This window comes from Bos grunniens, chromosome 12 (genome assembly GCF_055505025.1).
Source record: "Bos grunniens cultivar Pamir isolate PY7600 chromosome 12, Bosgru_T2T1.0, whole genome shotgun sequence".
NCBI lineage: Eukaryota > Metazoa > Chordata > Mammalia > Artiodactyla > Bovidae > Bos > Bos grunniens.
This window is the reverse complement of record NC_141176.1, coordinates 80891103-80908271: the sequence shown is the minus strand read 5'-3', so window position 1 is coordinate 80908271 and position 17169 is coordinate 80891103. Positions and strand designations below refer to the sequence as shown.

At 39.5% G+C, this 17169-nt stretch overlaps 1 protein-coding gene across 21 annotated transcripts in view; it reads right to left on the bottom strand.

Moving 5' to 3' along the window:
* Positions 1-395: 395 nt before the first annotated feature.
* Positions 396-17169, bottom strand: part of MBNL2 (muscleblind like splicing regulator 2) — a 161740-nt gene continuing 144966 nt past the window's right edge. For all 21 annotated transcript variants that reach the window (XM_086330305.1, XM_086330310.1, XM_086330307.1 and 18 more), the window contains one exon: positions 396-3215. In XM_086330305.1, the coding sequence (XP_086186431.1) occupies positions 3201-3215 (15 nt within the window). In that variant the 3' untranslated portion in view covers positions 396-3200. The remainder of the gene's footprint in view (positions 3216-17169) is intronic.

Below are 17169 nucleotides of genomic sequence, written 5' to 3'. Positions count from 1 at the left end.
CGTCGCTCACCTGGGCTCTCACCTGAAGCCTGTCTCATGGATTAATGGGCACTTTCTTGTCTGTTAATTAACTGATGTTTTGTTCCCCATTTGGTTACTGATGTTCACATCTCTTCATATTCAGGCAGAATTCTAAAGTAGAGGGCAGAGTGGTGGGATTTATTTTTATTTCTAATTTCAAAGACTACTAGAACTACTTCCCAAATGATCCTTGCAAGTTGTGTTTCCTACTATTAAAAAGCCAGGAAAAAAAAAAAAAAAAAAAACCAAAACCCAAATCAAAAGCCTGCTCTTCTTTGAAGTTACCAAACATTATCTGTGCGAATGTGAAAACCATTTTGTTTGGCTAATTATCAATCTGTCTCAACAACAAAAAAATGGAGGAAGACCAGAAATCCTTTTAAATGCTTCTTTTATTTCATTGGTTGTATATTGGGTGAGTGAACTGAATATTACAACCAAAACATAGAATTGATACAAATTAGACTCCTGTTTACACTGTAAGGTAATGAATGAGGGAATTCTTTAAGTGTTACGGAGAGGTTTAGTAGAAATGTTACCAGTGATATGGCTCAAAGAATATTTAGGTGAAGTGCTGTTACATCCTGAAAACAAAGAGTGAAATGTGGTTCCCATACAAGTGACGAGTTCATCTCTTAACTACAGTATTTGTTGAGTTGCTATCTTCATGTCTTGGTATTGGTGATTTTGTTTTTGTAATTAAACAAAGCATTTAAGATTTATTCATCATAGTCAGACTTCTGAATATAAACAAACTTTTGGCAAATAATATTTATACAGAAAAATAGTTTTAGATCCTCTCAAATCCCAGAATTATTCTATAAAATTACATTATAAATAAATAAAAAGCAAAATCTGTTGTACATATATTTGTACATCTATGCATTTGCCTCGCCTCCTCCTTATTGTAAATGGCATATTTATGACTCTTTGCATATTATAATCACAATTCTGGAAAAGTGGATATCATAGTAAAAATACAGTCTTCTATATTTGCTTAGGGATATAGGTGATATTTTTGATGTTCCATTGTTAAAGGGCTGGAAATAGATGTGTGCTAATAATTTTGAAAATCAAAACCATGAAACAAAAGAAAAAAAAGAAAGACAATGTAACAACAATTAGTCTACTACAAAAATATTTCGGTGATTCCCATAATTTATGTTTTAGTAATGTATACTACGTTTTCAATGAGTTTAAGTGAATTAACAAAGAAAAAAAGAAAAAAGAAAATAAGTTTGAATGTTTTAGGCAAGTTGTAGCATAACTACATTGTTATAGTTGAGAAAATTACAAATATCACTAATACATAAAGATGAAACTACCAAAGAAATACAAGTTAGATACAATACTTTTCCACAAGTTAAAACAAATGCAACAATACAAGCACTATGTAAGATTACACTTAGAATGTAATTTTTTTTGATAGGGTTATCAAATCTACGATATAAGATAAATAGTCATTAGACTCTGATCAATATTAATTAAAATGGCAGATTTCTTTTTTTCTCAAACAAAAATGATATGGTTGGTGCATCTAGTTTTCAGAACAGGCGGTGATGCCAAAATTTAAAATATTTTACATTCAATCTCAAAAGTCAAAATACTTCAATCACTAATATGTTCACAAAGAAAATGGATGTTTTAAACAGTTACACATAATAGTCATTTATAACAGCTGTTTTGTTTTTTAAACAATAATTTAAAAACTATGTAGGTACTGTATAGGCTATGTGCAACATATAAAATGTGAAATATGAAATATTTGGTACGATAGTGCTTAAAATAAACTTTAAAACAAACTTTCTGAACAAAATTTAATTGTATCGCTATTACCTTGAAGATCAACCAAGTATTTAAAAAAGTAAACAACATTAAAATATGTTTCATCCATATATAGTATATATATGTATGTGTATATATAATATGTATGTACTTGTATTAAAGTTTTTTATACTTTTGAGACATAAAATATGCTTTAAGGTGAAAGAATTAAAAGAACTTATTTTTTTTTCCATGCTGTAGTCAGTTACAACCCTTTAATCCAACTTTTGAAATGCAAAACAGTAATGGATTTTTTAAAAAGTGAAACTATCTACTTGCTGTTTACGTAGTAATTTAGATTAAAGTCACAGTCAAATTTTCAGTGACTAAACTCAAACTTACTTAAATTAGAATATTATACAGATCTCCCCACCTACAGCTTCCTTGTTTGTCTAGGTTTTTAGTTTAGAAGAGTTATTCGGTAACAGGCAACCGGACGGTGAGTTGCAAAGACTGATCCCTTCGGTTAGACTGTTGGCATGGGCCTCTCATGCTTGTCAAGCTGGATGAAGTCTGGCAAAATCTAGGCACTTCTACAAAGTCTCTCTTATAAAACAACTTTAAAAATATACTTGTAAAATAATACCTTCAAGACTTTGTTTGGTTAGGTATGAAACTCACACCGTACAAAGTTTCTTTTTCAATCTATTAATGTTATTCTAGAATCACATGATTCAATGCGGCGTCTCCAGGCAAACCAAATACCACGCTTCGATGTGTCCCCAGAACTTGTGCTTGAATTTCCATTCAAATTTTAGACCTGCAGGACAGGTCACGGTTTTACTTCACTTCTCATCTCTGCTGCAGCATTCGTGTTGTCAAGAAGTGAAACACAGCTCTGATCCAGTGGGTAAAATGAAATGACAGTAATTGAAGTTAGAATTGAACCTGCCCCTGGAATAGGTTTTTTTTCTTTCTTTCTTTTTCTTTTTTTTTTTTAACTAATGCTAATTGTTTATTGCTAACTTTGAAATATTCTGAGTCGAAATGAATAAATTGGTTGGACTTTCTGCATCAGCTATAGTTATGGAGAGAAGACAATATTCCTAGGACAGAAACTATGTTTAGAAACCCTTTAAAAGTAAACTTTATCCTTTATGTCCTTTAACATCACAGCTGGTCTCAGGTAGTTAACTATCTTAGGTTGGAATATACTAAGCATACCATATTTAATACTCATATATGATATAGCAGCACTAGCTTCTTAGAGTTGTGGTCTGTCCAGAAGAACTAAATCTTTATTTAGCATGCAGTTTGTGGCAATTCTATTGAGGAGGGAACAGGATAGTATGTACAGTAACAATGTTTAGTTATTCTCAATGCAGATTCTTGGCATTCCATTCCGTTCCTGCTGATTATTTCAGAATTATCTGTTAAAGAAAAAGACAAATGTGATTCAGACCTCCTCCTTGAGAGAAGAGAGCTAGTTTAAGTCTTACTCATTGAAAACAGACATTTAAAAATAGGAATTTTCTGCCATTTCTCATAATTCTGATGCAATTATAATTTTGCATAATCCCCACCCTTCATGCTGAAAATATTTAGACTTAAGCACTGATACTGTGCAGCCACTGTCAAGAAAGGTGATTCAAATGCACAGCATTTTCTGTAAAACTGACTGCATACATGTTGGCATGCAGTGTGTTTAGATCCTAATTTCCTTTTTTAGTTTTGTCTTTGTATCTCCTAATTATATATTCAATTATCATTCAATTAATATTCGTTAATGTGATCAGGAAGTCTAATCAATGAATTAGTTTGTACACAAAATGTTATCTGTAAAGATTAAGTATAAATATTTAAAAATGTGTAATAAATTAAGTAATATCTATTAACTTGCATTTATCACTCAAACATATATTCCCATTAAAAGTAATTTTATTCCCAAGATACAATCACAACAAGTTTCAAGTTCAGGAGCTGTTTAAATGCCCCATATTAAAGAAACAAGAGATAACATTCAAATAAAGCAATTAGAACAGTCCATAATTCCTAAAGCACAGATGCAAACCATGGTTCTTGGAGTTTGATCTAAGTCCATTTCTAACTCTATAACTTCGCAAAGGACAGGGAGCTTGTCCTGTGTGACCCACTCAACTAAGTGTCAAGCTTAAAAGCCAGGCTTTTGACACATTTTAATAAAAATATTTATTTTTTTGTACAATGCTTTGACCAAACTTTGTGCAATTGATAAACAAAATGTTTATTTATTAAAAAGCCAAGAGTCTCTGTTTATGACCTAACCAGTAAAAATTCTTCATGGTCAAGGTCAGTCACTGTTCCTACACACTGGATCCAATCCCCAATAAAAGCCTTATTTCTATACTTTCTTACCCCATTATGTTAGAATTTATAACACGGATTTTTTCACTTTAAGTGGGTATTTCTGCAGTTAATATAAACAGTTTTAGTGCATACATTTAAATAATTTCTCCCATGAAATAAGTATCAGATTTATTTTATGAGACTATAAGATATGTATAGAACTGATAAAAATAGAGGAAGAATTTGTGTATGTTAAATACTTATACTAAATGAAAACTTAAAACTTTGGATAAGACCATTTTTTTGTTTTTCAAAAAGTTCTAGGAATTTAAAATTGTGAAAAAATATCTCACGTACTCATACATGAATAAAAATAATATGATTTATATGTAAATATTATCATAATATCTTTGAATAGTCATTGCCTATAGCCAATATTCAAATTCTTCAGATGGTTATAACTTCATTTTTAGATTTAGATATTTGAGTATTAGATAGGAATTAGTCTATTTTATCCCTTAGCTTCCATCCTGTCTGTAAGGTTTCCAAATAAGAACGTGCCCTAGGACATGAGATCATGTCCTGTTTTTTTCTCTTTCATTTTACTTTAGCAAAGTCTCTCTAAAATATTCATGGAAAACAAATGTTCAGTTTCTTACATTAAAATAGAATAATATATGTTTTAGAATGTATTCACATCCTTGCTTATTAACTGAAATGAAAATGCCATATAGAATGGAAATTCCTAACCACCTGGAAAGAAAAAGTATCTAACAGAGAGCCCAGGAATGGGCAAATCTATAATTATAGAAGATGTGTCAAACCACCCAGGTCTAACTGAACCAGAAGGCAACCTTGAAACTGGGCTCACCCAGACTGCTGTTCCCCTCTGCCCCAGCCTATACACGATCCATTATGTGGATAAAGACACATAAATTAAGTGTCTTTATCAGGCACTACTGACCTCTAAGCTGTGCTTCCTGGCATCTTGGCCAGAAAACTCTGACCATAGCCTGGTCTAAGTCTTGGGCTAGTTTGAGGACCGTATGTGTGGTATTAAAAAATGAATTATGCCCCTAGCAGCTGTGAGTTTCAAGAAGCTTAAGAGATTTGATCTTGGAAGGAAGGAAAGCTTTGAGTGTTTCATTTTTTTGGTGGTAGCCTTTTTCTAAAAAAATACCATTGGATTATTAAATTTCTTTTCTGAGAAATATAGCTTGGTACAGTTGGGGTGAAATACATTCAGGAATCCAGATGAGGGCCAGTTGCCAGCTGAGAGCCTCTTATGAACTCCTGAATGTCTGATCACTGCTTCTGATATTAGAAGGCGCATGACATTAGAGGTCTCAGGACCCACAGGGAGGGGAGGACAGTCTCCACCAGGAAGAGACCTCTGGTGGGAAGCGGAGGGCCAAGTAGGAAGGGTGTGGAGGAGCTGTTTTGAGGGCAAGAGGCCTCTTCTGTCTAGTTTTTCATATGGCTTTTCCTTAGATTGTATTTAAAATTCACACCAAAAAACCCGTTAATTTAAAAATAGGATCAATAGGGAATTTTGTGTGTTTTTTCTGCTGTCTCTCCTTGGAGCGTCTTCACACCAATTCTATACGAACATATAAACTATGTTCGATACATGAAAACTTGAGCCTCCATTGTCATTTCAATAGCCAAGAGGACTGAAAGCTTCTGGAGGTGCCTGAGTATTTCAATATATCTAGGTACAAAGCATATATTCCTAAAAGAGCAGGCCTATATGTGGTCCTGGGAACATCGGTTCTGAATCCCATATTGACAAGCCCTAATCCTAATCCATTAAAAAAAAAAAAAAGGTTAATTAAACCACAGTTCTTGAAAGTGACCTGCACAGACCGGCTGTCAGTGGCGTCCTTCCTGCCCTGCACTTGTCAAACCCGAGGCTGATACCCAAAGTTCCTTCCTCAACCTCCAGGCACCAAGGCTCAGACTTTTTTTGGAAAAGGCAGTCGCAAACTCCCCTGGGGTCTGCCAACATTTGTGTAAGTCAGAGAAATAGCTACCATGCTGGGTCTCCTAAAAGTCCCCTCCCTGAAGCATCCTTGTTGTCTTGGTTTTCATTTTAACAGGTACTCCCCTGATTTTCCAGGAGGTCCTGAGAAACTCCTATCAGAGTCTGAAGAGTTAGGTCACTGTTCGGCAGACACAGGAGAGGCAGCATGAGCGTGTTAGCTGGCTTGGTGATGCACCACCTTCTTGTGCAAACCAGCACGAGCTTAGACATGTTAGCTCACCCTGCTCCCTGGCATGGGAGTCCCCCCCAGGGTAGAGTGACAGTCTGCAGTGGGACCAGGAGAAGCAGTAATTCCAAGGAGCAGGTCTTATCCCTGATGGTGCCAGAGGAGATGCTCAGAACCCGCTGGGAGTTTGGGAACCAGGGAGAGGTGAGACCAAGGGGTGGGGTCTGGAGTGGACAGAGCCTGGAATGCTGGATGGGAGGCAGGAGTGACTAGTCTACAGGAACCAGATGCATAGAAGTTGCTGATGGACTTGTGAGCTGCTGGACGTCCCTAACCCCACCAGGTCTTCCTCGTCTGGGTGGTCAACCACATCCTACCCTAGGCCTCCTCTGGACAGATGCTGCAAACATGTCTGCTTATGTAATTGGAGCCCCAACCCTATCAGAGTCCCACTGCTCCAGCTTCCAAGGATCCCTGGCAAGCTACATGATAGGAAAAAGGAATCAAATCAGATGGTAAAAGCGTCTGCCTACAATGCGGGAGACCTGGGTTCGATCCCTGGGTCGGGAAGATCCCTGGAGAAAGAAATAACAACCTTCTTGGTACTTGCCTTTCCAGGTACTATTTCCAAGTACTCTTGCCTGGAGAATCCCATGGACGGAGGAGCCTGATAGGCTACAGTCCATGGGGTCGCAAAGAGTCGGACAAGACTGAGCGACTTCACTTCATATTGAACAAATCTCTCCATCTCTCTGACAGACTAGACCCTCAAATAAGTATTATTTTCTATAACAGAATCATGATGAAGAAGGGGATTAGATTATTAAAATAAGATTTTAGCTAATCTTTCATGGTCAAAGTCTTGAACTGAAAGTATTATTTTCAATTTCTTTTTTCCACTAAAAGGAGGACACACAAGAATGAGAATAGCTGATGTTCACAAAATCAGTGATTCTATTTTTTAATACAAAGACACATGATCTCAAATCATGACTGCATTCCTAAATCTTCAGTGGAACCCCTAGTTGTAACAAGACTGTCTGCAAGGCAAAGCTATCAGTTGGCTGCAGCAATGAGCATCTCCTCTGGTCAGATTTAAGAACATCATGATTTGGCTTAATCCACATCCTTAAATTATTCCTATATGAGCCCAGTACACAATTAGTCTCATTTTTATTTATTGAGGACAAAATATGAATGGATCCAAAGAACATCAGATGGGTTGTTTTCCCACCAAATGTGTTATGAGGAGCCATTTAATAACTCTGCATCCCCAGTGAAGTGCCTACCATTGACTTGTAGTGTAATGGCTCCTCCGTCCATTGGATTCTCCAAGCAAGAATACTGGAGTGGGTTGCCATTCCCTTCTCCAGGAGATTCTCCGGACCCAGGGATTGAACCCAGGCCTCCTGCACTGCAGGTGGGTTCTTTACCATCTGAGCCATCTGGGAAGCCCCAGTGTAACGGCAATCAAGCTCATTGCAAAGAGGACTGGGTTGGGCACTGCCTGAAGACTCAGCCTACGGGGGCCAGGCAGGAAGTGTGCATAAGTGGGCAGGTCAGGTGGGAAGTGTAGCAGATGGAAGGGCGCCTGCCTAGAAGGAATGGAGCGGCAGCTACTCAGCTCCAGCCAACTGTCACTTGCAGAAACCTGAACTCTAGATGGCCTGACCTTTCCATTTGCCAGAAGCAGCTAGAAATTCAGCCACTGGTCCACACTAGAAAACAACTCTGTGTGGGTTAGCTGTATCTTTGGGCTGAATTCAGCTATGAGCTGCCAGTCTGTGTTTTCCTTGAGCCTTCCTTACTTTCTTTTAATAATTTTTGGCCCCACGGGGTCTTCGTTGCTGCATGTGGGCTTTCTCTAGCTTGGGTGAGTGGGGGCTACTTTCTGATTGTGGTACTTGGGCTTCTTATCGCAGCAGCTTCTCTTGTTGAGGAGCACAGGCTCTAGGGCAGGAGGGCTTAGTTGCCCCGAGGCATGTGGGATCCTCCCGGACCAGGGATCGAACCTGTGTCCCCTGCATCGGAAGGCAGATTCCCAACCACTGGGCCACGAGGAAAGCCTGAGCCTTCCTTTTTCGCAAGAGATATCTGCTAATCCTGGATTGCTAGCTTCCTGAGCTGGACAGCAGCCAAGGCTGCAGGCAACATGCAGGGAGGTGGCAGCGGTGATGGTCAGCGGGATCCAGACAGCAGGTCTGACAGGGAGTTAATCTTGCAACTTTCAGACAGTTTTCTTTCACCCAAAGGAGCTGGGTAATTGACCAACTGGCACCCTCTACCTAAGAAGAAATGACTGCCTCTCCCTTGACTGATTCACCAGACATCAAGTATACACGTTGCCTCTTCTTTCCCAAGATGATGCTGGATTCAGACTGAGTCCCTCTTGGGCCCCTACCTTTGGTGTGCGCTTGAAAAAGAGCTGACCAGAGTGAGAAATGCACTCAGTGGAAAGCAAAACAGTCTGTGCAGAGGCTGAAACACTGACCCTGAATGCAGGGCCAGCACGATTGCAACAGCTGAACCAACTAGCACTTACGCAAGAGGGTTCAACATATACTCTCCTCAGTGCTTCCGAGGCGTCCAGTATTAATACATTCTGAGTTTTCTACCTTGTGGTTGATCTCCAGGAAATGTACATATAAATAATTTTGGAAATGTACATATAAATAATTTTGGAAACTGTAGGCTTCCAGAAGACTTCTAGACGTGTTCACACTTCTTATGTAAATGAGTTCATGGCAGACATTCAGAGATGTCAGATGAGTTATCCTTTAAAATGTTAGCTCAATATTAAGTTCAGTAATAACTTACTGAGCTCTTACTGCTTGGCTTAAATGATAGGAATAAACATTTCAGTGAAAAGACCAACTGTTTCAAGGGACCCAAACCATGAGAAACAATTAGAAAAGAGGACTAATGAATGTTTTAATTAAACATTCAATATGATCTTTGTAATGTTGAGTCTGGAGAGGCAGATAACATATACCTTATCGAATATTTGTGTGGCCTTACTGAAATCTAAAGGGATCCCAATGGATCTGGATACCACAAGCATAAGAGCTCAAGTGGACACTCCTAACCAGGGGTGTTGCACAAACTAGGTCCACAATCAGGTTTCATAAGGTCAGGGTCAGGGGCTCATTCCTCTCCAGATTCCTAGTGGGGCTGGCCGCAAAGCATGTACTTCTTAACTCCCAGTTGCATAGATGGCTGAACAAATAAGAATTTACCGAGGACATAATGCCACAATGTTGGCATCGACGGAAGACCAACAGACCCCTCACTAGTGATAGGTAACAATGGATGTAGGAAAAGAACCCCTTGGACAATCTATACCTCTTACTCTTTCAGAGAAGCTAAGAATTTAAGAATGTCCAAGAAAAGGAAACATCCATCCCCATCCACTCAAGCTGTGTTCTCTCTAGATAAAAGGACAGATATTCCAAGCTGGGGCAGAATCACTCAGAGGACGGAAATACAGCAGCTAAACAAAAATGCCTCCTGAGGACAAAATTCTAGACCTGGGAGAGTTCTTAGAAGTCTTTTCCAGGCATGGCATTGTTTAGTGGCTAAGTTGTGTCTGACTCTTTAGTGACCCCATGGACGGCAGCCCACCAGCCTCCTCTGTCCATCGAATTTCCTGGCAAGAATACTGGAGTGGGCTGCCATGTCCTTCTCCAGGCGATCTTCCTGACCCAAGGACTGAACCCACGTCTCTGGCCTTGGCAGCCAGATTCTTTACCATTGAGCCACCAGGGAAGCCCTTTCCCATGGTTACAAGGCCCTGCTTTCCTCAGAAAGTAATTAAAGAAAGGGATGTTTCACTGTCTCCTTAAACAAAACTTATTATTAAGCTAAAGACAGAAAACTGAATGGAATTTCCTAAAAATCTTGCCAAGCTAAGGAGGCCTGCCTGTTGCTCACCATCCAGTATCTTTGTCTTTATTCTCGGTTTTGCTGTTCGGTCACTCCTGCTCCTCCTTGCTGCTCTGCCCGGGCCTCCCCCACCGCAGGCCCTGCACTGTCTAATATGCTCTCCAGCTTCCCCCTAGCCCTCCACACGTCTTCTTCATGGCATTCTCCACTGCCTGAAATTTCCCTGGTTTTGTCTGAGAGGTGAAACTTTTGTGTTTTGGTTGAAGCAAACTGTACAAAAGCAGACAGACATCTGTACATTTTTGGTGGCCAAAGAACTCTGTATCTAATCGTAGAGTGGGTTATGATGGATGACCGAACTATGAATTACTGAAGCCAAAAGCAAATGCCTTTGGTCTCTTGATGGGCCTATGTCATCAGAGTAATTCTCATGATACATGTTCGTGAATGAACACTTTCAAGAATGCTGACCTATTTCATGACTATTTGTAAACTTTAAGTGTATACAATGTTCAAAGAGAATGAGTGGTATATGAAAAGACACTTTGAAAACCTGACAAGTTCATTATTTGAGGGGAATGTTGTCCTGGGTTGGTGGGGGACAGTGTTTCCTGCGATACTGTCTTCCAAATAGATCTTTATTTATACAGAAAAGGCATAGACTGGGCTTGTGGGAGAAAACTCTCAAACATGACAACCAGTTTCACTCTTGAGACGAGCAACCTGAGGTTGGTTGAAAGCCCCACAATATTTAGCAGAACTTAAAGAACAGTTTAGTCAGGATTCTTGCTTTGTCCTCTGTCATTAATATAAAGTTTACATCACAAACTCTAATTCCTCTCTTTTCAACGACGTATCATTTTGTTGATGACTCACGACTGTCTGGTATTTTCTACTCTATGATATTTGAACAAAAAGATTTTTCAGCTATACTTTCTAACAATCATTTAAAATATTACTATTTGAGTTTCTCCATAAAAGGTAGTAACACTGGCCTTATGAAGACGACTGACCAGGGTCCACACTGACAACTGGTATTATCTAGATACAGTACATATATGGAAATTCTTGACTTGAGTAAGATTCTACTCCTTGCATGAGTCCATGTTGCCTGGAAAAACCCAGGCTCTTGTAATTCAGTGATGACTGAAATACAGGATCCCCTCCTCCACCCCAGACCCAGCTGAGGGAATTCTGAGGACCACTTCTGTCGCTTTCATGGGGGGATGGGAATCTACACCTCAGATCATCTGGAAATCCATATGTTACCCAAAGGTGACTTTTTTCTCCAGAGTGATATATAGGAGTAAGAAGGGGAAAGCTCCCGAGAGGAGGCTTTTTACTCCATGCGCTTCCCCTGATGCTACAGAAGTGCTGAAAAGAAGATCACATCCAAGAATGGTCTGTGCTCGTTCAGGAAGAGAGGGGCTGTAAGACCGTGTCTGCCAGAGAAGGTCAAAATAAAACAAAATGCTAGACTGGAAGGGCCACACGAAAGCCAGGAAAAAAGTAATCATCAAACCAAATATAGCACCCAGGTCAAATAAAGAGGGTGCTCTGAATGCTTCTGGGGCCTCCCAGGACCAGGTTCCAGCTTTCATCTTCCTATTGGTCTCCTGGAAATCTTGGCTCCATGTGGTATATCCCATTCCTACTCCAGACGCCTTCCCCAGTGAACATTCCAATCACCCAACAGTTGAACCATGGATTATGGTTCTCCTATCCTCAGCTGGTGAAGGTGAAGGATTTTACTATCACACACTGTCTGGAAGTTTTGGCTAAGCATATGCTTTTGGCATCTTTCCTGAATCCTGAAGACGTGGAAACATCCATAACATGGTATTTGGCCTCTTCCATGCTGTTAGCACAGTATTATCCTTGAGAAATGTCATGAGTGAGATAAACTACTGTCAGCCAGCCTGGAGACTTAACCATCGAGTCCTTCCCTGTCTCTACAGGAAAATTACTTGAGTTCCAAACCAGGTGGCAAAAGAAATTCTGAACAAACATTTTAAAGATTAAGGGCTGTCTGCATATTAAGGAAGGCTAAATTCCTCTACTATATCAAGAAATAATATATAGTAGTTATGTTGCACTTTTAAAAAATATTCTAAAATATTATAGAAAATATTATGAGATAAATTTACTATAAAATATTTATGATATAAAATATTTTTCTAAGAATATTATATTTAGAATATGTGCTTTGAGATGTGGAGGAAACAAGGCTATCTGAGATTAGTCAGGCTGCCCACATCTGAGGCTATTTCAGTGAAGGTGACCTCTGGACATGAAGGTAGAATCCAAGAAAACTTTTTTTATATCTTTAAAAACCAGTTTATGCAGCAACTGAAAAGAAATTTCAAAAGCATTCATTTAAACCTGTTCTTTTCAATATGGGGTTTTGCTCCCAGTAATACACCAAAGAATCGGGCCAAGAAAAATCACAAACAAGATCCCATTGGATTCAACATCGAATCCCCAGTCCTGCTCAATGCCCTGCTTTTGTATCCACTACATTATGTTGGACTTAGAATCCTGGGCACATTTTGGCCGAAGTATTCATCTTAAGAGTGTAGCAGAATGTATAATTCAGCCTGCTAAGAACTGGCTTTTAAGACATGAAAGGCAGAAAAAGAAACCAAACGCTGGGATTCAGTAAAAAAGAAGGCTGAGACGAATGTTAGGTCCAGGACACAGTCTGTCTTCGTCTACTGTAATCATCTCACACATTTCTTGAACTGGTCGGATGACACCGCCATCCAACAAAATTTCCAGAAAAATCAGCCTCGTTTCGCTTTCTTCCTTTTTAGTTCTTGGCCTGTGTGTTTGAGTATGTGTGTCAGAGAGAGAGAGAGAGAGAGAGAGAGAGAGAGAGGAACAAAACCACCCAATGGGTGTAAAACAATGATGCAAAGGAAAAGTCAAAGAGGGTCCAGGAGTGGAAATTGAGGAGGCTTGTTTGTGCCATCAACCAGCTCTGTGGCCCTTCTGGGCCTGTTTCTCACTCTGCTTATACCACAGTGGCACCTCTGAAGCGTGGTGTGAGGTTAACCAGGTGGCCATCTGTCCTCTCTAATAACTCCTCAGATAGTGTCCCAAATATCCTCGTATAAACGATGGCAAAATGGAAGCCAAAGAAAGAAAAGGTAGCAAGCCAGCAAGTTACATTCGCTCTCATTTTTTTACTACTAACCATCTTCCCTCAAAGCTCAGTGGTTAGGCCCATCCTTTCAGCATCTCTACTTTTGGGGATGATTCTTATGATATGATAATTACTTCGATCGTCACTGTGTACTTAACAGTGCTAAAAGCCATGAGAACAGAGACTTGTTTATTGCTATGTTCCCAGAGTTCTGAATTTCACACGACACAGACTGGGCTCTTTATAAACATCTGTTGAGGAAAACATGAGGATGCGTGGCACTGAGTTAACAGTGGGCTCTGTTACAGCCTCAGAGCAGACCCAGCTTCTAACATGCGTGGTTCACTGAGGAAGAGCCGAGTGCATTTGCACTCAGTTACCTGTTTCATGGAAACAGAACTCTTACAGGAAAACTCAGCAACGAGAACGAAGTTTTCATATGCAAAGAGTAAGGATTTAATAAAACAAAAACCTAAGTATAATTAGGTATCTCTCTTTCCAATCCTAATTCTTTCTTCTTTGGAGAAATGTCTATTCAGATCCTTTGTCCAATTAAAAATACTATGGTAAAACAGGCAGAGTGTAAAATGTGCCGTTTTAACCATTTTAAAGTATATAGTTCAGTGGCATTAAGTACACTCACACTATTGAGCATCTCACCACCATCTATCTCCAGAACTTCCCATCACTCCAAACTGAAACTCGGTACCCATCAAACACTAACTCCCCGTTCCCCTTTCTTGCCAATACTTAACCCCTTCTTCCTTCCTTCCCTCCCACCTTTCTTTTTATTCTCCCCATTTTGGGTTTCAAAAATGAAATTTGAATCATCATAAATTCCTTGGCTCACTTTGAAATTTAGCTCTATGACTTTTACCTACAACTAAATTAACCTCTGGGCTTCCTTGGTGGCTCAGTGGTAAAGCATCTGCCTGCCAATGCAGGTTCAACCCCTGAGTCAGGAACACTCCCTGGAGGAAACGACAACCCACCCCAGTATTCCCGCGTGGGAAATCCCATGACAGAGCGGCCTGGCGGGCTACAGTCCATGGGGTTGGGAAGAGTCGGACACGGCTTAGTGACTAAACAACAAACAACAACAAATTAACCTCGAGTCACTCCTTCAATAGTTGCCCCTCCAGGCTGCCCAAAACCCATTCTTAGGTTTTTTTAATCTGAGATTTATGCGAAGGTAAGGCTTCGTGGAAACAGTGGAGAAAAGAAGTATCTCTCTTTTAAAATTATTGCTGTTTAAAAAAAAGATGTTTGTTTAATCTGAGATTTATGCGAAGGTAAGGCTTCGTGGAAACAGTGGAGAAAAGCAGTATCTCTCTTTTAAAATTATTGCTGTTTAAAAAAAAGAGAGAGAAAGCCTTGGATGAAAGGACTCCTCCTGGTTGACTCTTTTTACAGAAGTTTCTTGCCAGTTCACCACATTGAGAACAGTGAGTTGTCTTCATTCATCCGCTTGCTAAGTTGTGTTTACTGGACTGAAATTTGAATTTCCTTGTCGATCTCATCAACTCACATTTTCAAACCATATCTTGAACTGAGATTTAAAAGGCTTGCTTCTACGGGAACTTTCCTCTTAAACGGTTAAAACTTTGTAAACCGATAGTTAAACTAAGCATAGATAGTGCATGCTCGGTTGTGCCTGGCTGTTTGCGACACTATGGACTGTAGCCCGTCAGGCTCCTCTGTCCACGGGATTTCCCAGGCAAGAATACTGGAGTGGGCTGCCATTTCCTCCTCCAGGGGATCTTCCTGACTCAGGGATTGAACCCGCGTCTCCTGCATTGGCAGGTGGATTCTTTAGTTAGCAGTTTTTAAGGAAACCATGTAAAGAACTTCATCCCAATTCTACATCGACCATAAGCTCTCATCTAAAGCAAATAAAATGCAGACACAAGAGAACAGGATATGGAGGTTGGCTAACCTGAGTTCTCAAATTGTTCAGCCATTTTCAACCTGCTTGAATGTTAAGCAAATTATTCTTTTAAGTTTTCTCCCCTCTGAGAAACGGATAAGACACTTCACAGAGCTCTATTGAGTATTAAAGTAAATAATGTATATAAAGTGTCTGATTCGTAACACTGGTTGTTGATACACCTTGGCTTTCTTCCGTTGTCTATTTAAGATTCATAATCCTAAATAAAATTTGGTTTCAGCTTCTATTTAAATAGGCCTTCAAATAATAATTTTGTGCATTTAAACATTACATGGTCTGTATGACACTCCATACGTGTTGATAATAAACTTGATTTTGATGAGATTAAGGTTTTCTAAATGTCAAATACACTTCCCTTATTGTGTATGTATATCTCGACTTGTCACTGACAACTAAATAGAGGCTGAATTTCTTTGTTGTTCATGGAAGTCTTGACTGTCATTCATATTAATCATTTTTCAAACTAAAATATTTTATTATAAAAGCATCAATATCCAGTGCATACAATGATCAGTGTCTACTGCAACAGAAAGTTACATCCCATGACAGGCACTCTTTAAACTCTCTAAATTTAAATCCAGTTCAAACCCCGTTCCTGGACCTGACAGGTGTATGACCATGGGTAAGTGCTTCCACATATTTTATTCTCAGCACGCCTCATCTCTGTAATGGGAATCAAGCGCTGTCCCTAACAGAAATCGCTGTGAGCCTCGTGTAATTAACAAGTGCTTGGTGGTAGCCAGCACATAATGCTCTGTTATCATTTGGTAATATTTGACCTATTGTAGTTTCTTAATAATAAATAATGCAGCCACTCAGTCGCGTCTGACTCTTTGTGACCCCGTGGACTGTCACAGCCCGCCAGGCCCCTCTGTCCATGGGATTCTCCAGGCAAGAAGACTGGAGTGGATTGCCACTTTCTTCTCCAGGGGATCTTCCCGACCCAGGGATCGGGCCCAGGGATTGAGCCCAGGTCTCCGGCATTGCAGGCAGACTCTTTACCCTCTGAGCCATCAGGTCGTTTCTTAGGCTAAGCCAAAAAGCCTGAATATAACCCTTCAGACAAGGTAGAGCATGTACTTACATTTCTTAGATTACTGTGCTCAGAACAGACTACTCTTTATGGACAATTCTCCACACCCAGTCTTGTCTAATAAACATCATTCTTCAACTTTTAAACCTTCACCTGTTCTGATACAGGTCCCCATACATAGTAGTAAAAATAAGAGAACTCAGATTATGAACTTGTGTGAAATAAAAAAAGAAAGCAATTCTTAAACACAGTTTTCCAAGGCAAAGGAGTACAATGGAGTATTCTTCTCATTCTTCACAAACTACTTGGACTACCCTATTTTAACTTCTTTCCTTGTTCAAGAACAACCTTCACATTACAGGGGTCAGAGAAGAGCAAAGAAAAGAAAAGAAGATGAACAATTGGAACTGACTCAAGCAATTCCTTTCCTCTCGAATCTTCATAATTAAAGTGGTTCTCTGGTCCTTTCAAATATTTTGGGATAACAATGACAAATACTGAAAGAACGACTAATGGAAAGTTATGAAATTACTACTGGAGATGATATTTGGAGAAATAGAAGGAATCGACTTTAATGTTTTTAATTCCTCCAAAACCTTTCTAAATTTTAAGGAGGAAGCAAATCTATTGATTGTTCAAAAAAAGGTACAGGTAGCATATTTATGCTGGATTGTGGTTTGAGGGACAGAGAGAGGACTAAGTCCGGGGTTCTCAGTTTGCAATCCCTTATGTAACCTTGAATGAGTCACTTCACCATTCCGGGTCCTTTTCCTCATTTTAAAATGGAAGCTTAGGAGCTTACGGAAGGTTGTATATCTGGTTTTGCCACTTAAGAGATGAT